At 43.7% G+C, this 22,751-nt stretch overlaps 1 protein-coding gene across 1 annotated transcript in view; it reads left to right on the top strand.

Moving 5' to 3' along the window:
• OIT3 (oncoprotein induced transcript 3) overlaps nt 1-22,751 on the top strand; it is a 501,420-nt gene that overhangs the window by 359,948 nt on the left and 118,721 nt on the right. The window contains exons 4-5 of the mRNA XM_069242490.1: nt 5,390-5,512; nt 19,913-20,035. Coding sequence (XP_069098591.1) covers nt 5,390-5,512; nt 19,913-20,035 — 246 coding nt within the window. The remainder of the gene's footprint in view (nt 1-5,389; nt 5,513-19,912; nt 20,036-22,751) is intronic.

Below are 22,751 nucleotides of genomic sequence, written 5' to 3' on the forward strand. Positions count from 1 at the left end.
CTGCACGTACGGTTAGAACACATGCATTATGTCTTGCAAATGTTCTTCTGTATCTCACTCGCTTAGCGAGATTATTTTACCAATCTACCACCCTCACTTTGAATAGGTGCGTTCATCCTCTCGTACTTGCTGCTTTTTACTGCTGGCCTGGTCCAGAGACTAGTGGTGGGAGGAGGGCGGGGGCGCAACCGACATTACTAGTTCAGGATGTGTCAGTGCATCATAGATGAACAAATCATGCAGCAGTCTCTTAAGTGTCCAGCACACAATCACCGGTCAAACTCCCAGGAAAGGGGCTGCAATCCCGCCACCTACCAGCGGATAGGGAAAATGGTAGGGCAGATCCTGTCTGTGAATGGGTGGTCTCAATGTTCAAAGGCTGTACATTTGAATTCTGTATATCGAAAATGTTTTTGTACGTGATTTGTGTACGCACTAAAACAGGAAAGTTAGAGCATTGGCTGTAGTAGTGCAAGCTTCCCTCACACACAGCCTCTCACAAAGGACAAGCGACCCATAAAGGGAACCTTTGTCCTCTAGTTACCTGCTTCACAATATAAGATGTGTGGAAAAACCTCACACTTGTAGCCTCGTGGCACTCACTGTTCTATCTTTGATGAACTCTGACACCAGGAGTCTGGTCTTCCTCAGTGACTGTGTCGAAGGTTTTGTGCTCTCTTCCAGGTTCGATCCATTTAAAATCAGTTATTTGAGTTTTAGGATTCCTGGCTTTATCCATACTGGTAACTCTCTGTGGGTGTTACACTCTCAGAGCTAAAATACGCCATTATTTATCTTTGTGCTTTAAGGTAGTGTTACCATATGTAGTGTAAATAAAAGCTTATTGTACATAGTCAGAACAGCCATAATGTAAGCAGAAGTAGTACATGCTTCCTCATATATACATGTGTGGGCGCACTCACACAGAACAGGTATGGCATCGACAGTAACAGTGCATGTTTTTATACAAATTGAACAGATAACAGCACAAATAGTTACGGTGTAGACTTCCCTTTCACACCGAAGAGGTACGGTGTGGCCTGAACAGCTGCTTACATGTTTACACAAACGCATAGTAGCACCATAAACGATTATGATTGTCATATGGAGGAATAAAGAATGTTTTTAGGACTACCATTCCTTCGCACTTAACAGTGGCCCATATAAAACATTGGCACTTTCACCTACAAATTCGCCTTCTACTTATGAAAATGACACTTAAGGATTGTAAAGTGTTTTTTTTTTTTTTTGTTTTTTTTGCTGAGCATCATCATGCCTCGCAATGGTGTATTCTGGGAGAGAGTTCAGCAGTCTGATGACGTGCTCTGCATAAAGCCTCTCTGTCCTCCTCCAGCCAAACAGACCTGTGGATGAAAAGAGTCCACGTTCACTCATACCTCTCCCCCTCCATGAGGGTCGCCTGCCAGAAAAGCCTTAACATTTGTGCGAGTGGCGGACACGATTTTTCAGCTCTCTGGGCAATTTCTACCTGTAGCATCTGTGTTGATGTGGCATGATGGGCTGTCCTCAGTGTAAGCAACGGGGTGATTGACAGACGAGTTGTTTTTGTGTATGTTTAGGATAAGTAGCCCTGCTTTTTGATCATGAATGTGGATGCTGATTTATGGGGTCTGTTTTGGGGGTGAAGCTTGGCTGTGAACTACAAATAAAACAAGCATTTGCAATGCAACGGGTCTCGCATTATGTCGAGTTAGAGCTATTAGCGTTGTAAGCTCCTAACCGGACTTTTCTTGCCACATTAAATGAAAAAAAAAAAAAAAAAAAACAGCCCGATCGTGCTGTGAAATAAAGAGAAAAAGTAGTCCAGAAACGATATGGAAAACATGGATCCTCGTAGGTTTCCAGTAGTTTACCAGTGCTCTGAAGGAGGGCTAAATACCGGAAAAGGCATGACGTCTGCATGCCTTTCATGAATAAAAACAAGCACATTTTAAAAGGTAAGCCCACAAACCTATGAAAGTGACTGACATAACATGGTCGTGGTTAAAATCCCCCTAAAGAGAGATTAGAAGAGGGACAGAGTGCTTTGCGATCGCCCCTAAAGAGGGTGGGACCCTCCCAAGCATTTCCATTTCTAATCTGCAAATCACATGGGTTTGGCTAGTGAGTGGACAACCTTTGAAAAGGAGTTGCAGCTGTTGCTTTTGAAGAGCCCTCATTTGTCAGCAAGAAAATAATCCAGCACTTGGTGAAAGCGAGAGAGTACAGGAAGGTGATTCTAAGTAACTCTGGTGCTGCAGAATAATCATTTTCGCTTTAATATATGTATAATGTAAGTGCCCACTGCTCTACATTGTAAGGATATTGTAAGTCACCGAGGAGTTTTGAGAACAAATGGTGGAACGAAGCTAAAGGCCAAGTTCAACTACAAAGTCACAGAACCCCAAGGAGACTTGCAATATCTCTTATTGTGCAGTGGGGCATATTGTATTCCTCATTATATATGGTAACATTCTGACCCTTCCTACCATCCACCTAAACCCTTACACCCAGATGTATGAATAAAGATGCTGAGCTGTGTTGTTTGAAAGGGAGAGAGCAGAACAGATCCATATGTCCTGAGATATGGTGCTGCTTTCCTCTTTCCCCATGCAGGTGCACTTCAGGCTGTTGAGTGCACTCTGTAAGTCCTAGTTTTTGTACAGAAGGTGGCCCTTTTTTGGTCAAGCGCGCAAGTGATTTGACCTGTTGTAAGTATTGTGGGCTTTTAACCACGCCCACCTCATGCCCATCACGTTCACTCATTCGTGGGCTTACCTTTCAAAAATCCCTTGATGTCATTGGTAATTCCTTTACGTTTGTCCCATCTTGGGGGTGTTTTGTTACCGCCTTGCAGACTGACCCTGTCACATGGATAATTGCACGATTGAGGATATACTTCAGCGTGGATTAACTATTTTTTTTCTTTTGTCTCTCTCCTTTGTGCTCCATGGAAGCCTTGGCCCTCACAGCACGAACAGCACAAACGCCATTGGCAGTATTGGAGCTCTGGTCACATTGTTCACACTGTTACCTAATCAGAGTCATTTCTTTTGGCTCCCTCCTTCATGCTCCATAGCTTTCCCCAAAACACTTATAATTGATAAATGCTTCAATAAAAACACAGAAATCTGCAGCGCTGCTTTCTGGCACAGCAGGAGAGCTGATACTACAATATTAACTGCACTTAGGAAAAGTCATCCCATAATGCTTTGCAAGCATTCTTTTTCAAAACATTTTTGCCTATGACTCAGCTTGTGGTGGTCCTAGGACAATGGGACCACCATAAAAATGTTCAACGGGACACACTCTTTGTTTAGGTCATCATTAGGTCCCCACACTAGGTTAGAGGGGACCCCAAAATAATAACCCCTCCCATCAGTCAGTCCCTTTCTATGTTCTCTTATGGCTGAAAATGTTGTTTTCCAGTGTGGATTAGTTAATGTTATAAGGGCCATAGTATTGTAGTTGGTCTGCCAAGCCTGAAATGTGTAAGGCACTTCACTCTCAGGATGCATTACTTTGTGCCTTTTTATTTTCCTGTGGTAATGCTTTTTAGGGTCTAATTGTATGGTTGCATGGCCATGTTTCTTACAAATGGTATTTGTATTGTGGTGTTCTCTAGGGGGTGTTCTGAGCATTACATTCACCATACTACAATATTTGGTGAACTTGGTCATTCCATAATGCTTTGCAGGGCATTCTTTTATGAAACATTTTGCTCATAACTCAGCCTGTGGTGGTCCTAGGACAATGAGACCACCTTCAAAACGTTCGCCACAACCTGCTCTTTCTCTCTATATCATCTCTGGGTCCCCACAACATTAGTGGGGACCCCAAAATAATAACCCCTCTCTCCATTCAGGGTCTTTTTAACCTCTCTGAAGGCTGGATCTTTTGTTTTACAGCTGAGAGTAGTTTGTGTTTTGAGGGTCTTGTTTGTAATATCATTGTACTAGCCCTGAAAATGTGTAATGCACTACACTCACCAGGGGCTAAATATATTGTTACACTGCAATACTTTCTGTCATTTTCTTTTCATGTGCTTATGCCCTCTAAGTGCTAACTATATGGTAACATGCTCATGATTCTTACAAATGCTATTTTCAGTGTGGTGTTCTCTCGGGGGTGTTCTGAGCATTACAGTGTAATGCCAAACGTTTATTTCTGATAAAGGTTTTTATTGGGTTTATGTGATAATTGTATATGTTTTAGTAATCTCTCCTTATTGCAATTATGACCATGATTCAGACCAACTTAACATCCTTATTATACTATGACTGTTTGAACGGCCTTGTTTGGGTGACCCTTCAAGTTTATTTCTCTTGCTACTCCTTCGTTGCTGTCTCTTTTTGGGAATTGTGTTAGCTAGCCGAAAACTCTGATGGTGGGGTGGTGAAAGTGGTATTCTATTGGAATTAGCATGGCAGATTTAAATTAGGATGCTAAATGGCAAAATTGTCATTTTGGATGCAGATAGAGGAAGAAGGTAAAAGGAAGTATATGTAGGGCCACTGGAATTATGTGGCAGTAAAAGACAAAATTATGAGGCAGGGTTGACCAATTTATGTGGCAAGAAAGTCAAGGTATGAATTTACAATGCCAACAGCTCTAACTCAAGCAAATGCGAGACCCGTTGCATTGCAAATGTTTGTCTGTTTTGTATGTGTACCGAACAAAGTAGAAAAACAAGGAGAAATTCAAACATTTCTCCTCGTCACATCTGTCTTGAGGAGCAAAACTGTTTTGATGCAAATTCCTGTCTACCAATGTTAGGCCCATATTTATACTTTTTTAGCGCTGCATTTGCATACATAATAATACAATTATATTTTGTACGTTTTCGCCTCATTTGCGTCCAAAAATTATGCGAATGCGGCACTAAAAAAGTTTAAATATGGCCCTTAGTATATAGGCGAGTGCATCAAAGCCAACTGGTGGTTGCATGGGAACAACAATATACCACCCATGGAGTGCCCCTTTGACGCAAAGCAGCGCTTAGTGCATCTCTCTATTACTCGGAGAAACTATCTAATGCAAATTTTGATATTGGAAAACTAATGAGAATATAAAAAGTAGTGAGAATGATAGTTTGCTGCAAAAGTGTACTCTGCTCATTGTGAAACTTTAGGGAACAGCAACAGTTGCTCCCCTTTCTCTACAAGTACTAATACAGAGCTAGGTAGCGGCCCAAAGGGGCACTGCCTACCTGTATCCCCACTACAAGCATGCTGGCTCAATGCAGTAAGGAAAACCTGAAGCTGAAGCAAGAGGTGGTGGTAATGTACTAAAGACACCTCTGATGTTGCGCGGCTATTGTTTTGGTCTCTTGCTGTGCCTGATTGTCTAAATTGTAGCTGTAACTCTGCTGTTACTTGCTTTTCCACAGATGAGAATGAATGCGAGCACAATAATGGAGGCTGCAGTGAGGTCTGTGTGAATCTCAAGAACTCATACCGTTGTGAGTGCGGCGTCGGAAGGATCCTGGGAAAAGATGGCAAGACCTGCGAAGGTGAAATGTTTCGGATACGTATATCTTCCTCTACTAACCCACACACTAACAGGGAAACGAAATGGACATGACATAGTTCCCTGCCCTTTGCTGCAAAACTATTTCAGGGCAGAGTTTCATATGCAAATTGATGGACTGACCATAAACCTTAGAGGGATAATCTCTGGAGAGCCGAATCCAATAACAGGTTTGCAGCCAGTTCCTTGCCGTTTTAGGAGAGCTTCACTGCAGGTAAACGTGGACCAGTGTACAACAAACAACCTTTGTAAAGATTAGGGAACTACTTCATTTACATTTAATTTCTATTGTGCCATACCTTTTGCGACCACACGTGTCCTTTATAGAAACCTTATAGCCAATCGATGTGTCATATTACATACATTGAGTACTACTAACCATGATATTTATGGAGTTACAATAGCTAATGTACAATATCATATTTGTGCTTCTTCTATTTCTATGGTGAAAGGTATCATAGCCCAATACATTACCTTTACGCGACTTCTTTGCTATGTTGTCAACAATTCTTTTCTTGCTGCCTACCTTTTCTTTGACTGTAACACTGAGCCAAAAGGGTCATCTTGAGTCCGGCGAGTTTTGGCACTTGCCTTTGAGGCGTTTAAGAGGGGGTATAAATTATTTTAAGGAAGCTCAAGCAACAAATTATAATTGAAACCTCAATGGGGTTTTAAAAAGAAAATAGAGACCAGTAAGCTGTGGCATTGCCCGTCATCTGCAGCTTGGGGAAACGTTGAAGGTGAGGAAGGTGGAATGGGGTGTTGAGATCTGAGCGTGGAATGTTATGGTTTGAAGGGAGCCATCTGGTGTGAGGCAAAATTAGATTTCAGACGTTTACCTTGGAGTTCATACACTGAATGCCTTTCCTCTCCAGTTTCGTTGTTTCTCTATTATTTTCACATTGTATTTTAAAAAAAAGCATTTGGAATTGTTGCTGTATTTGCAGCACCTAAAGGACTGGCAGAAACATGTGTTTAAAAAGCTCACCATTTTCTTTCATGTATCAGAAAAGAGTGGCGAACTCAGAATCTGAAACAGCTCATACAATTTCACCTCAGAGCTGCCCTCTCATTGATTTGAAATATTTAGATTTTGCATGTCTGGGGAAACCTAACAAGATGCATTTCTAATAAACTTAACAATAATGTAACAATAAAGTAAGATTGGGGTTCTCATTCAAAGCCTACCCCGGAACACCAAATTTAGCTCACTGTTGTGAAATCCTAACTAACCAGAAGGTAACTTCAATCTAGGCTTTTTAGGGCAGCATTTCATTAATGGATGCATCTATGCGTGTTCAGTTGTAAATCTATTACTCATGTATGGTTTTAATTCGGGATCAATCTGAAGAACTTTCAAGAACAACATTATTCAAGTCGAACCATCATCTTTTTCGTACTCTTGCCTGAAGCCAATATAACAAAACTATATTAAATTAAACAACAAACTATGGCCCAGATTTACAAAAAAGTGACCAAGAGCGTCGCTACGACAAAATTTGTAGCGCTGCGCCACTTTTGAAATGCAGGGATGCGCTGTATTAAAAGAATTATGGTGCACCCTTCAGCGCCAACACAGGCATTCTTGCACCATAGTGCAAGGGTGTCTACAATGAGGGGTGTGATTGTCAGATAAACCATCATTCATGTACTTTTTCTCTTTATATGTGTGCTGCAGAATGCAGCACACATAGAAGAAGCAAAAAGAAGGAGGAATAAAAGTATTCCTCCTAGTTGTGCCATGCTAACGCCACCCCTGGGATGATTTCACGTAAATCTGGGGCAGCATCAAAAGCAATGGGTGTAGTGTGGTCCTGCATGGCTTCATAAATCTTGAGTAATGAACGCAGTGCAAATAGCGGCGTTTCATTACTCTGAGACAGGGAGGCATTTCCATCGGTGTTGATTGGGTGTTCCCACACAACATCTATGGATTTTGACACATTCCCAGATTTACAAGAAAAAGTAAACCTGGGAATGTGCCAAAAACCTATGCCTCCCCAGGTGAGCGGTAATGAGGAGAAATATCTTTATTTCTCCTAGTTTTTTCTTTTTGCTGTGTGTTCTGCATTCTGCAGGCTACATAGAAAGAGAAAAATGTCTCAGAGGATTTGTTAGAAATGGGGTCTCTAGATGGCAGCCGGTTTGCACCCTGTCCAAGGAGGGACCCTCACTCTAGACAGGATAAGGGAGATACCTGCTCAGATAACCCCTGTTCATCCCCTTGGTAGCTTGGCACGAGCAGTCAGGCTTATCTCAGAAGCCATGTGTAAAGCATTTGCACAGCACACACAGTAATGCAGTGAAAACACTACAAAAGGACACCACACCAGTTTTAGAAAAATAGTCAATATTTATCTATATAAAATAAGACAAAAACAAGAAAAATTCAACATACAGTAATAAAGATATGAATTTTGCAATAATTACTTAAAAAGACAGTTCCTTGACGTCAATAGCTCCGTCTGGGGCTATCACGGCATTGTGAACAACAAATCCAACGGTTCAGGCTGGCCGTAGTGTCGCAGGCCAGCTACGGTGTCGGGAAGACCCGCAAACACTACCTTGGAAATGCAGGGCATCATGGTCCTCGCAATGAGGTCCAGAGAGTGGCGTCGCTGGCATCACGGTGTCTGTTCCTGAGTTTGGTACGGGGGACGTCAGGCCCTTGAAGTCATATGTGTTGCAGATCAAACTCTGGGCTGATGAAGTCAGGAGCGCTGGCGTGGATGGCGTTGGAGGTCTGGTATGAAGCAGGACGATGCGACGTGCGGTGCCCACAGGTCACGTAGAAGGCAGCAGCTTGGTGACATCATCCAGCGGCGTCGGTGAGACCAGGGCTGCGGTGTGAAGCGGGGCAGTGAAACTTGTGGTGTCACCAAGTCACGGTGCAGGGAGCCTCGTCGTTGTTGCTGATGCGCAGTAGGCCCAAGTCGGCAGTGCGACACCGGACGGGTTCTGTGCAGCGTCCACAGGTCGCAGTGCAGACAGGGATGCCTGGTGACAACACTGGAGTCAAAAGCGCTGGTGTCAGTGGACCGGGGCTGCAGTGCTGGACAGGACGGTGCTTTGTGTACCTCACGAGCGATGTCCACAGGCCACAGTGCAGGGATGTGAGCATGGAACGTTATGGTTTGAAGGGGGCCATCTGGTGTGAGGCAAAAGGAGATTTCAGATGTTTACCTTGGAGTTTATACACTGAATGTCTTTCCTCTCCAGTTTAATTGTTCCTCTATTAATTTCACACTGTATTTAAAAAAAAAAACTATTTTAAATTGTTGCAGGAGCGGCGGCGTCAAGGATGCCTAGGCGGCGGTGTGAGCAAGGCGATGCCAGAGTGTGGGGCCCACAGGTCATGGTGCAACTAGCGGCTCAGTTGCGGTGTCAAAGGATGGCAGCTGTGTTAAGCGGGGTGGTGCGGCTCCGTGCAGCGTTGGCAGGTCATGGTGCAGGCCAGCAGCGTTGTTGGCAGCGTCACTGTGGTTTTTCTTCTTGAACAGCACAGAACACACGGTTCCCAGTGCTGCAGGCAGATGAAACTGAAGTCTTTGGTATCCCTAAGACTTCCAACAGGGGACAATCTCTACTCCAAACCCTTGGAGAAGTCTCTTAAGTAGAATACACAGCAAAGTTCACCCATTGCTCTCTTTTAAGGCAGAAGCAGCAACTACAGGCCAACCCAGAAATGCACACAGAGCAAAGGGGCAGTACTACTCCTCCAGCTCTTCAGCTCTTCTCCTTGGCAGAGGTTCCTCATGATCCAGAAAGATTCTAAAAGTCTGGGGCTTTGGGTCCAATACCCCTCAAAGTCTTTGAAGTTGGCAAACTTCAGAGCAAGTCTCAGTTGTTTCCAAGATCCTTTTTTGTCCAGGCCAGCCCCAGACACACACCCGGGGGTTGGAGTCTGCATTGTGCAAGGGCAGGCACAGCCCTTTCCGGTGTGAGTGACCATTCCTCCCTTCTCTCTAGCTCAGATGGCTCATCAGGATATGCAGGCTACACCCCTGACCCCTTTGTGTCACTGTCTAGAGAGAATTGACAACAGCCCAACTGTAAAGCTGACCCAGACGGGGAATCCACAAACAGGCAGAGTCACAGAATGGTTTAAGCAAGAAAATGCCTACTTTCTAAAAGTTGCATTTTCAAACTAACAATATAAAAACCAACTTTACTGAAAGATACATTTTTAAATTGTGAGTTCAGAGACCCCAAACTCTACATTTCTATCTGCTCTCAAAGGAAACCTGCACTTTGATAATATTTAAAGGCAGCCCCCATGTTAACCTATGAGAGAGTTTGGCACTATTTCACTGTTAGAACGTGTAGAACACATCAGTCCATGTCCAAAATTTAACATACATTGCACCCTGCCCCTGGGGCTACCTGGGGCCTACCTTAGGGGTGCCTTACATGTATAAGAAGGGAAGGTTTAGGCTTGGCAAGTGGGTACACTAGCTAAGTCGAACTGGCAGTTTAAAACTGCACACACAGACGCTGCAGGGCAGGTCTCAGCCATGGTTACCAGGCTACTCATGTGGGTGGCACAATCATTGCTGCAGACCCACTAGTAGCATTTGATTTACAGGCACTGGGCACCTCTAGTGCACTTTACTAGGGACTTACAGGTAAACCAAATATGCCAATCATGAATGAACCAATCAACAGTACAATTTAGATAGGGATCACTTGCACTTTAGCACTGATTAGCAGTGGTAGAGTGTGCAGAGACAATAACCAGCATTCATAAAAACAGGAGGTCGGAAGGCAAAAAGACACGGTAGACACGCCAAAAGCTGCCAGGGATAACAGGATTGTTTTTGTGCAGGAAGGTGCCCCTTCCTGCACAAAAGCAATCCTGCATGCAACATAGGCACCCTTACACCATGGTGCAAGGGTGCATGAGGCAGCCCATTATGGGCTAGCACAAGCAAAAGGACAAGAATGCACCATAGTGCCTTAAATACGGTGCATTCCTGCCCTTTCCCTGTTACGCAGTGCAGCGCGGCAAGGTGACCTGCTACGCTGGGTGACTTGGCCTTAAATATGGCCCTTAGTGACAAGAATGAAAGGGTTAGAAGAAACAACTTTGCGGGTTTCAAACTTTGTTTTAAAATTCTTTTTATCAAACAGACAACGTTGTAGCAGCAAAATCAACATCATCAAATTACAGTCAAGCAACATTACTTCTCATAGAAGGCTCCTGATTTCCCCCCTCCCCACACCCACCCCTAGGAAGAGAGCATCTGCAACATCAGTTTGCACCCAGTGACACCTGCCACTTACCAACGGGGGTGTTGGGGTAGAAAAAATAATAATAAAAAAAACACTTACCTGCTTTGTCGGGAGACAGGTTCGTCTTGTCGGTCCTCGAATTCTTCAGGGAACCACACACGTTCCTAGACTCCCCTCAGCCAATCACGACCCTGCTGTCACCAGCATAACAGCAGCATGGTGATTGGTGTGAGTGGGCTGGTTCAGCTAGAGCACAGGGAGTGGAACCCTCCGCACAAATGCTAAGTGCGCATGTCTGTTTTGCCGACCCAACACGATCGGCCAAACAGACATTTGCACTTATGATGCACATACCACTCCTCCTCCAGCCCTGCCCTGCCCTAACCTGGCTCCAGATAAAAATAAAATAATAATAACGTTCCATTATTATCAATTTATTTTTCCTTCTGCTGAAAGCAGTGGGTGGGGCAAAGCTCCTCCACGTTTGCGGAGGAGCCGCCGTTGTTTGCATCTGATGTCAACCATCCGGTCCCACACGTTCGGGCAGAGTACATAATCCACCTTGGTGATCAATGCACTTACCCTAGATTTTAGTCCATTTCCATGGGCAACCCCTACCCTCGTATACTACTCTCTCCCAATCTGCCAGTTCCGGGAGTTGATCCCCTTTCCTGTTGCAGGCAATATTGCGTTTCGCCACTATTAACCCCAAAGTCATCTAGATTTGGTGCATATGGGTGAGATCTGTTTTGTCCCAGGTTTTCAACAAGCACCATTTAGGGGAGGGCACAGCAGTATTACCACAAACACTGTTGAAAGAAGACACCATGACTCTCAGTAGCTCTGTATGACCGGGCAGCTCCACAGCATATGATAAAATGCCCTCATGTGTCCACAGTTTCGAGAACATAGGGGTGTGGCTACTCTGCCCATTGCAGGTTTCAAATTGTATATAATATTTTTGTTCAATTCATTCCTCGCACTGTTACCTGAGTCCTCCAGCTGCCACTGACAGTTTTTTGTAAGGTCTTTTCCATTCTGCTCTGCCGTTGTTCATGGATCACATCTGCTTTTATGAAAGCAAGAAAGTCTATCACTGCCTGGGGGTGTGTGAAAGCATAATATTTTCCATCACTCCTGCCACAAAGTCTTTCTGGATTCTACATAGAAAGTGCTGCATCCCAATGCCACCAGCTCTCTGTTAACAACTTGGAGCTCTGACCTCTTGAATTGATTGGTCCTGCTCACATCTGTGAAGATTAGCACTTTTCTTCCCTGTAGGAAGTTGGCTCTGTATGTGCTATTTCAAAGTAAGGAATAGCATGCACAGAGTCCAAGGGTTCCCCTTAGAGGTAAAATAGTGGTAAAAAGAGATAATACTAATGCTCTATTTTGTGGTAGTGTGGTCGAGCAGTAGGCTTATCCAAGGAGTAGTGTTAAGCATTTGTTGTACAAACACATAGACAATAAATGAGGTACACACACTCAGAGACAAATCCAGCCAATAGGTTTTGTATAGAAAAATATCTTTTCTTAGTTTATTTTAAGAACCACAGGTTCAAATTTAACATGTAATATCTTGTTTGAAAGGTATTGCAGGTAAGTACATTAGGAACTTTGAATCATTTCAATTGCATGTATACTTTTCAAGTTATTCACAAATAGCTATTTCAAAAGTGGACACAGTGCAATTTTCACAGTTCCTGGGGGAGGTAAGTTTTTGTTAGTTTTACCAGGTAAGTAAGGCACTTACAGGGTTCAGTTCTTGGTCCAAGGTAGCCCACCGTTGGGGGTTCAGAGCAACCCCAAAGTTACCACACCAGCAGCTCAGGGCCGGTCAGGTGCAGAGTTCAAAGTGGTGCCCAAAACGCATAGGCTGCAATGGAGAGAAGGGGGGTGCCCCGGTTCCAGTCTGCCAGCAGGTAAGTACCCGCGTCTTCGGAGGGCAGACCAGGGGGGTTTTGTAGGGCACCGGGGGGGACACAAGCCCACACAGAAATGTCACCCTCAGCGGCGCGGGGGCGGCCGGGTGCAGTGTTAGAACAAGCGTCGGGTTCGCAATGGAAGTCAATGAGAGATCAAGGGATCTCTTCAGCGCTGCAGGCAGGCAAGGGGGGGCTTCCTCGGGGAAACCTCCACTTGGGCAAGGGAGAGGGACTCCTGGGGTTCACTTCTGCAGTGAAAGTCCGGTCCTTCTGGTCCTGGGGGCTGCGGGTGCAGGGTCTTTTCCAGGCGTCGGGACTTAGGTTTCAGAGAGTCGCGGTCAGGGGAAGCCTCGGGATTCCCTCTGCAGGCGGCGCTGTGGGGGCTCATGGGGGACAGGTTTTGGTACTCACAGTCGTAGAGTAGTCCGGGGGTCCTCCCTGAGGTGTTGGTTCTCCACCAGCCGAGTCGGGGTCGCCGGGTGCAGTGTTGCAAGTCTCACGCTTCTTGCGGGGAGATTGCAGGGTTCTTTAAAGCTGCTTCTTTGGATAAAGTTGCAGTCTTTTTGGAGCAGGTCCGCTGTCCTCAGGAGTTTCTTGTCGTCGTCGAAGCAGGGCAGTCCTCAGAGGATTCAGAGGTCGCTGGTCCCTTTGGAAGGCGTCGCTGGAGCAGAGTTCTTTGGAAGGCAGGAGACAGGCCGGTGAGTTTCTGGAGCCAAGGCAGTTGTTGTCTTCTGGTCTTCCTCTGCAGGGGTTTTCAGCTAGGCAGTCCTTCTTCTTGTTGTTGCAGGAATCTAATTTCTAGGTTCAGGGAGAGCCCTTAAATACTAAATTTAAGGGCGTGTTTAGGTCTGGGGGGTTAGTAGCCAATGGCTACTAGCCCTGAGGGTGGGTACACCCTCTTTGTGCCTCCTCCCAAGGGGAGGGGGTCACAATCCTAACCCTATTGGGGGAATCCTCCATCTGCAAGATGGAGGATTTCTAAAAGTTAGAGTCACCTCAGCTCAGGACACCTTAGGGGCTGTCCTGACTGGCCAGTGACTCCTCCTTGTTGCTTTCTTTGTTCCCTCCAGCCTTGCCGCCAAAAGTGGGGGCCGTGGCCGGAGGGGGCGGGCAACTCCACTAAGCTGGAGTTCCCTACTGGGCTGTGACAAAGGGGTGAGCCTTTGAGGCTCACCGCCAGGTGTTACAGCTCCTGCCTGGGGGAGGTGTTAGCATCTCCACCCAGTGCAGGCTTTGTTACTGGCCTCAGAGTGACAAAGGCACTCTCCCCATGGGGCCAGCAACATGTCTCTAGTGTGGCAGGCTGCTGGAACCAGTCAGCCTACACAGATAGTCGGTTAAGTTTCAGGGGGCACCTCTAAGGTGCCCTCTGGGGTGTATTTTGCAATAAAATGTACACTGGCATCAGTGTGCATTTATTGTGCTGAGAAGTTTGATACCAAACTTCCCAGTTTTCAGTGTAGCCATTATGGTGCTGTGGAGTTCGTGTTTGACAAACTCCCAGACCATATACTCTTATGGCTACCCTGCACTTACAATGTCTAAGGTTTTGTTTAGACACTGTAGGGGTACCATGCTCATGCACTGGTACCCTCACCTATGGTATAGTGCTCCCTGCCTTAGGGCTGTAAGGCCTGCTAGAGGGATGTCTTACCTATACTGCATAGGCAGTGAGAGGCTGGCATGGCACCCTGAGGGGAGTGCCATGTCGACTTACTCGTTTTGTTCTCACCAGCACACACAAGCTGGCAAGCAGTGTGTCTGTGCTGAGTGAGAGGTCTCCAGGGTGGCATAAGACATGCTGCAGCCCTTAGAGACCTTCCTTGGCATCAGGGCCCTTGGTACTAGAAGTACCAGTTACAAGGGACTTATCTGGATGCCAGGGTCTGCCAATTGTGGATACAAAAGTACAGGTTAGGGAAAGAACACTGGTGCTGGGGCCTGGTTAGCAGGCCTCAGCACACTTTCAATTGTAAACATAGCATCAGCAAAGGCAAAAAGTCAGGGGGCAACCATGCCAAGGAGGCATTTCCTTACATTCCCCCTTAAGAAGGTGCTCTTTTCTTAGAGGCCAAACATGTGGCCTCCTACCTCTGACACAGAGTTTCCAGCTCTGTCAGGATTGTCCCAGTATCCAATGGTTTACTCTCAGGTCCACTTGTTGGTAGACGTATCACCCCATGGGCTTCAGAGAGGCTGCATTGTCTTCACCTCTCATTGCCATCAGCAGAAATTGCTGGTTGACTTCTCTGATGTCTTATCCATCTTCTGGTTTTGGGAATTCCAGCATTCTCTGGTGTAAGGCCTGCAATGTATTGTTCAGTCACTAGACCATAGCTGGGATGGAACACTTCTTGAAGCTCTCTAGATTCTCAACACTCTGGCCCATTCTGTCAAGTTGCACTTTGTGCCAGCCTACTCTCCTTTTGAGTTCTTCCATACTTCCTCCTATAGTTGTGACCTTTCAGTCAATGCTTCCCACAGTGACCATCAAATCTCTTAACAGGTCATGGATAACTAGTTCTCTGAGGGTCAGGGCAGAGGCATAAGGGCCCTCTATTTGACTGCCCATGCTATCTTCCTGGCTCTGAGGTGTATGCCATGTGGTAAAAAAATGTTTTTTTTGTCTCTGGGAGGTTTTTGTATTATCCTCTTTAAAATGTATAACCGTGTGGAACATTCAATGCAAAGTGCTCTGGTATATTGCGCTGCTCAGATGCAAATGCTCAGTTGATTTAAGTATATACACTGTCACCCTGTGTAGGCAGCCTATACTTCACTGCCCCCCATATTGGCTCTTCCTGCTACCCATGGGCCTCACTACTCTCTGACAGACACTACTCCGAACTGACAACTCACACTTTCAGGCAAGTCCTCCAGGTGAACCTCCTCTATCAGGCCAAAGTCACTCAGCACTGTGATGCCATCTTGATATTTCAGCTGAAGTTGTAGTGGTAGAGAGCCATTCTTCAATGTTTCAAAGTCTGGTGTGCCTGACAGAAGGCATACCAAAATCCTACAGCTCACACCAGGGGTCCCCGCCCTCCTCTTTCACTTGCAGGGCCCACTATTGGTCCTTTAGAGCTGTTCCTGGAACCTCCAAACCAAACTAACAAACTCATTAGGACCGTGACAATGAGAGAGCAAACAGGACTGTTTGTGTCAGGCCCTCCTCTTAACAAGGACCCAAGTGGCCAGTGATCATTTTATTTACATGACACCAAAATAGGTCTGTCCTGCTTTTATGATGTATTCTTGAAGAGATAGATAAGAATGGCTTAGGCAGCACATTTTAGTCATTATACATAAATATTTGGTTATTAAATAACTGTGGTTCTGCTCATCTCTAATAGGGAAAGACAGCACCACCAGCTGGCAGACTGTGTCAATGTTGACAATTAAGTGCTGGTGCCAGGCACCGGAAACTACTGGCTCAAATTAAGCATTGCAACCATTTATTTATAATTATGTATAATAGGGAACCAGGTTCGAAGAACAGCCCCCACTCCTTATCCAGCAAACCTCCTTGCACCGAAGGCTCTGTGTCTTGTCTTCGGAAGAGCTGTTATGCAGAATCCCCATTTTATTTTGGAGTTTTACATAGTGCAAACCTTGCTCAAAGAAATAAGTTATGTTGATGTAAAACTGCACATAATTAACAATATTTTTTTATTTTATTTGCTTTAAAATGTGTCACTTTTTACTCTTGTTCATCATCATATGTTGTTCCAGCTTACTCGCTTTGCTTGCTCGTAAAACTCATTCCCAACTTTTATACCCCACTATTTTCAAATGTCTCCAGCCACCACTACGAGTATTGTAGAACAAGAAAAGTACACAATGTAATGCATACAGGATGTTTATAGAAAAGACAGGAATCAAAGGCCTGTTGAATTAAAGTGCCAACAAAATGGCGAAAAAATACAAAGGGAGTGGCTATTGTGAATGGCATGAACTTAAAAAAAAATCCCAAGACTCTGAATGTGAGTGAAGTACACTTCTAACTTAAAAACCAAGGGCCAGATGTAGGAACCGTTTTGCATGGCGCAAACTGCGAAATTCGCAGTTTGCGCCATGCAAAACGTGCATCGGGATGCACATTCCCATTTTGCGAGTTGGTACCGACTCGCAAAATGGGAATGCGACTCGTAAATAGGAAGGGGTGTTCCCCTTCCTATTTGCGAGTCGCACCACAATGCAGAATTGCTTTGTGACCGCAAACGCGGTCGCAAAGCAATTCGCAGTTAGCACCCATGTGAAGTGGGTGCTAACTCATTCGCAAAAGGGAAGGGGTCCCCATGGGATCCCTTCCCCTTTGTGAATGGCGCCAAAAATATTTTTTCAGAGCAGGCAGTGGTCCAATGGACCACTACCTACTCTATAAAAACGAAACCAAATGGTTTCATTTTCCCGAGTGTATTGCAACTCATTTTCCTTTAAGGAAAACGGGCTGCAATACAAAAAAAACAAAAACTGCTTTATTAAAAAAGCAGTCACAGACATGGTGGTCTGCTGTCTCCAGTGTAATATTAATGAGGTGGGTCTTTGCAGGGACACCATTCTGCATATGGGTTTGCGACTCGCAAATTGCAAGTCACTCCGACTCACAATTTGCGAGTCGCAAACCCTTTTCTACCTACATCTGGCCCCAAGTATCCTTGTATTTTGAAAACTATGGCCTTCATTCTCGTAGGCCTGAATTAGAAGCTGGTAAACCACCTGTACCCCCCACCTGGAGTTATCAATACTGTGAGCACGGGTAATTCTGGGGGGGGGGGGGGGGCTAGTTAACTGGGATTAAAGATGGAATGTGTAATTCCAGGTGTGATTCAGGGACGGTTTCGTTAGCGTGTCTGACCTTAATAAGTAAACTTACAAGGGACGCAAATAGGTCGATGAACTTTTTGACTCGCAATTAAGATGATCCAACTATATATTCCAGAACATGCAGATCAATCATCAGTAATCAATACACAATATCAAGAATCGACAATCATTAATAACATTAATACGCAATAGAGTTAGTAATTGTCACGCACCATGACCTTTCAGCCATGAATAACCACACCTTTTAGTAAAAGTTAAAATATTTATTTCTTTATATTAACAATGATAAAGACAAGTGAATTAACCTCAAAATCAAATGATACACATACAGAAACAACACTGGCTCTCCAAAGCGATGGAAAAACGTAATCTAATCAAAGCTTGAACTAATACACATTCTGAGGTGACAGTGCAATTAATAACCAGAACAACTTCTCAACAAGATCACATACATTTAGATTCAGCAAAGAAATTCATCAAGCATTATTCTGCATTAGCAGATTTTCATTAGTGAGAATCCTTATCTAATACCAAATTAGCATCAGCATGTTGGGCTGTATGCAAAACAATTTAGTAACACGAATTTGGAAAAACATCTAACTATGGCTCTCGCCAAACAGTGCAGTTGGTACCTAGAAAGAAAAAGTAAATATGCACAACAGACACATAGGTACGATTTATACCTCTCCTCAATTGGATTGGCAAGACAAGATAGTCTTCGTCATCAGGACATCAGTCAATCAGCAAGGCATCAGAATTCAGCATCAATGTTCAGAAAACGCAAAGTCTTTAAGCATTAAAGTTAATCATGTCTGTTGTCAAGACGCACAAGAAAATATTGACCTTTTGGCCAGGAAGGAAATGGGCAATGGGCTCTCTTCCCTCTGTGCAGTCTTGTTAAGTTAAATTTGCTAAAACTACTTTCCATATCCCTATTGGTCAAGGGATCGCATGTTCACATTTTGTCCAATAAAAACTAAACTCCAAATCTATGAATTCTACCATTACTCCATTCACATGTGGTGATTGGTTTTTCCTTCAACATCCTCATCATCCGGCTCTTCAGGTAACAATATTGTTGCAGCTTCTACTCCAGTCAGTGTCTCCATTGTTCTCCTCCTGAGAAAGTCAGTCTTCCACACATTACATACATATTGTTACATTTGGCAAGAACAGCATCTTCTAGCAGTTGGTTCTCATGAGAAAACTTTCTCAACTACGAGCACATTTACACAATACAATGGAAAATCACAGTTTAACTCTCTAGAACATCCAGTTATTAAACATTAAGAAATACAGCCTGACATGAGGTCGGGCAACTAGGCCAAGACCTTCGCTAACTTAAGGCCTGCAATTAATAAAGCTAATACATAATGCAGCACCTTTAATATGACATATTACTACGTTAGTCAAACATATGCTCCACATTTTACAGCATTAGACTATTAATAAGTACACTTCGTGAACACTGGCAACCACTAATCATAATCACATTTTCATCTGTGTGCATTATTTTTCTACATTACTATATATTCTATACAAATCCATTACTCAGAATACATGAACACTCAATAATAATTTTGATTAAAACCCCTGCGGTAGCAGTTTGCAACTATTAAGAGTGGTGCGATGGGCAAATGGGTTGGGGTAGGAGCATGTATGCGTGCTACATAAAAGGGGGGAGGACATAAAGTAAATAAAATCGAAAATATCTTACCTTGTCACGTCCTCCTCATTCCGATTTCCTTCTTGGCTCCAGGCATCCAACTCCCTCAACCAATCCTGGTGCTGCTCTCATGCTGTTAACCAGCATGAGAGAAGTACCAGGATAGGAGATAACAGCCTCTCTCAACGTCTTCGAGGGCACTGGAGGCCTGTGCTAGCTCTCAACCCAGCTAGGTTGAGAGGTTTAGAGTGTGCATGTCTGGCTGGCTGGCCAAAGAGACATGCACACTTTAAACAAGTGCACAAGCAGCCCACCACTCCCCCCTGCTGCTGGCACTCAATTAGCCCCGCCATATCCTGACACTCGGTTTCGGACAGGTGATGAAAAATGAAATGATAATATATGAACTTTTTTGCCATTTTATTTTTCATCTCTGGGCAGTGTCTGTGGGCATTTTCCAAGTGTGGTGACGCTTCTCTGCTCTAATGGAGGAGCTGCCCCATTACGATTCCCTCAATTATTCGCCGTTTTTCCCGCAGATATTTCAGCAGCACGAAAGTAAATAGACTTGTGGTGATCCTGCAGATTTCTGAATTCTGGTGAGATGGGTAACTGCTCTTACCGGGTCTATTAAAATTAAGTGGTCACCTCATAATATGGGCGTACATTTTGTCTATCATGTTTTTGTTGAACATGTCTGAAAACATTTTTTTTTACTTTTTTACACAAACAGAAATCGAAGGCTGCCATAACAATAACGGGGGATGCAGTCATACCTGCACAGAGGTCGGGACGAGGTACCAGTGCCAGTGCCCTAGGGGGCTCATCCTTGCAGAGGATAACCACACTTGTCAAGGTGAGACAGCAGATGACGTCTCCATCACAATGAGCATTGCTTAAATTAATGGAATCAGTCTAATCACCTTTTAGCATTCACAGGACATTCAGTCAGAAGGTTTGATGCATCTCTTGGGAAGCCACCAAAATTGCCTTTTTCATGTGGTCATTGACCCCGATTGGCAGTATAATTAACGACCCATGTTCCAAAACCTGTTTGTGCAGTGGTTGCCCATTACAAGTGGGCAAGAGTTTACCATAGAGAGTAATTAAAAAGTATTCGAAAGGCCACACACCTGAAGTACATTTCAGCATCTCAAACCTGCCTTCATTTAATGGAGGAAATCACCTAATGAATGTCTTGATATCCAGATTTTGTTGGGGAGAGCACTAAAATCTGCATGGTATTTACAATTTGAAAGAGAAAAACCTGTAATTGATGCTATTTATCGCACCACTTAAATTCTCAGACCCCTAGTATCGGATTGTATTGTAATGAGTTCAATGATTGTGCCTTCCTGTCCACGGCAATTATAATCTTGTCCATACCACTTGTTACTTTGCTGCTGTGGTTGGTGCATGTAACTCCAAGGGATTTCAGATCAAAACATAGCGGTGTACTGGTTACTGTTTAAAGCAGCAACGATATCCTGTAGTGCCGAAGGTAGTCAGAAATTTATGATTTGCGAAATGAATATTAATGAGAAACGTTTGCATGAAGCTGATCTGCATATGATGGATTGTTTGCAAAATTGTTCGAAATAATGATGTCATTAGTGATAACAAAGATCAAAAGAGATATGAGAACCTAAATGTGCAAAAGAGTCGCCTTTCTAAAAAATATAATGAAACGTAAATATATCAGATGATGACTAGTAATGTGAATATAATACATGTACAGCGATAAATATATTATAAAACGGTAGAACCTTAAATACATATAATTTAGAATTAAAAGTTTTAGATTGTTCTCTGTGGTAACAATAGAAGAAAGATAGCGGGAAAACATGAAACAAGAAACAAAATGAGAAAAACAATGATACAGAAAGGAAAGCTTAAGGATGATAAAAAGACGGAAAGAGTGAGAGATGGAAATACTGAGGCAAGCTACAGAGATGTAAAATAGAAAAGCCATGAAGACACAAATACATTCATGTGGCATTTCAGGAGAGAAGGAGAGGTATGAGGAGAATATACATTGTGATGTATTGAAAGAAACATGAGGCAGGTAACGAAAAGGAGTTCAACAAATTGAGGAGACAGAATTGAAATAAATCAGACAATAATAGGGTAGAAAACGAACATCTGAGTTAACCGCACAACTCAGAGGCAGTACCGAAAAATCTGCAAAGATGCAAGAGAGATGATAGTAGAGAAAAGAAGAAAAGGGTGACATAAAAGTAAAGTATTTGACCACGCAACCTAGGGAAAATAGAACAATACTGAAAAGAAAGAAAATAATGTACAGAGGAAACAAAGGACAAGGAAGACATATGAAAAATAAAAGTTAATGAAAAGTTATGCTTGCAGCTAAAAACCGATAAATAACCAAAGCACAAATGATAAACAGGAGGACATAAAGCAAAAAGATTAGAGCAATCATAAAATAGATACTATAGGCTTAAAGGCAGCCTGTCAAAAGAGATCTGGGGAAAGGATGTGGATGAGACATTAATAGAGTCAAAGCAGACTCGGCAAAAGGAAAATCTATAGATTTCTTGGAAAGTCTTAACCCCTTTTGGACTAAGAAAAGTCAGTCTCATACTGGAAGCACCGTCATGTAAACAAATCTGGCTGATGATCTCTCAAAAGATGCTGCGAGGAAAGATCACATCTTATCGATTAGAAACATTAAAACATGATAAAAGAAAAAACACTTTATGAACTAACAAGAGATTTTTTAGGACTGCATAAGTGCGAACTGGTCCAAAGAGCTCACAAATTTGCAGTTCAGATGGTATGCTTGCCAGTCAAGCTTTCTATTAAATCTAGTCTAGGTTCTAATATGCAGATGGTTAAACCTTAAAAAGCGATGGGTCCTTCGAAATTCTGTCAGTGTGGTACATGTACAACATATGTGAAAGAGTCTCAGACTCGTAACCACAGAGTCTATAGTTTAGATCCTGAGGGCCCCATTTACAAGAAACTGTCGCATCGATGACGATTTCTTGCACTTTCCGCACATCCCCTAATGACGTCATGGATGCACTGTATTTAACAATACAGAGCTCCATGGTGCACGTTTCCACAGATGCATCAGAAATTCTGACGCATCTGTTGGTGCTAAAATGACATATTGCTGGAGTTGCGTTGTTATACTGACATAACTCCAGCAATGTGAGGAGCGTCCCAGTGGAAAAAGACATGCATCAATTGTACACCTGGTCTGAGCAGGCAGTAATATTTTGATGCAGTGAAGTCATAGAGTGACACAGTCAAAAGTTGTGAATTTTACTGCGTCAGTTCTACATGGCTTTTTCCATGGGAACGCCTACCCTACATACATTCTAAGTGACACAGGTATAATATGACGCAGGGCTTTACAAAGTGACATATTGGGCCCAATGCGTCAGTTTGTAAATACAGAGCAGTGTAGAGCACTGCTAGTGCTGCCCCTGCGCCAAAAATAAATGACACAGTGGCGGCGCAAGGGGCTTGCAAATGAGGCCCTTACTGTGGAAGCTCCCCATTCTATGTTAAATGAGTTTCAATTTCGAATGAGACAAGAAGTTAGC

This window comes from Pleurodeles waltl, chromosome 6 (assembly GCF_031143425.1).
Source record: "Pleurodeles waltl isolate 20211129_DDA chromosome 6, aPleWal1.hap1.20221129, whole genome shotgun sequence".
Taxonomy (NCBI): Eukaryota; Metazoa; Chordata; class Amphibia; order Caudata; family Salamandridae; genus Pleurodeles; species Pleurodeles waltl.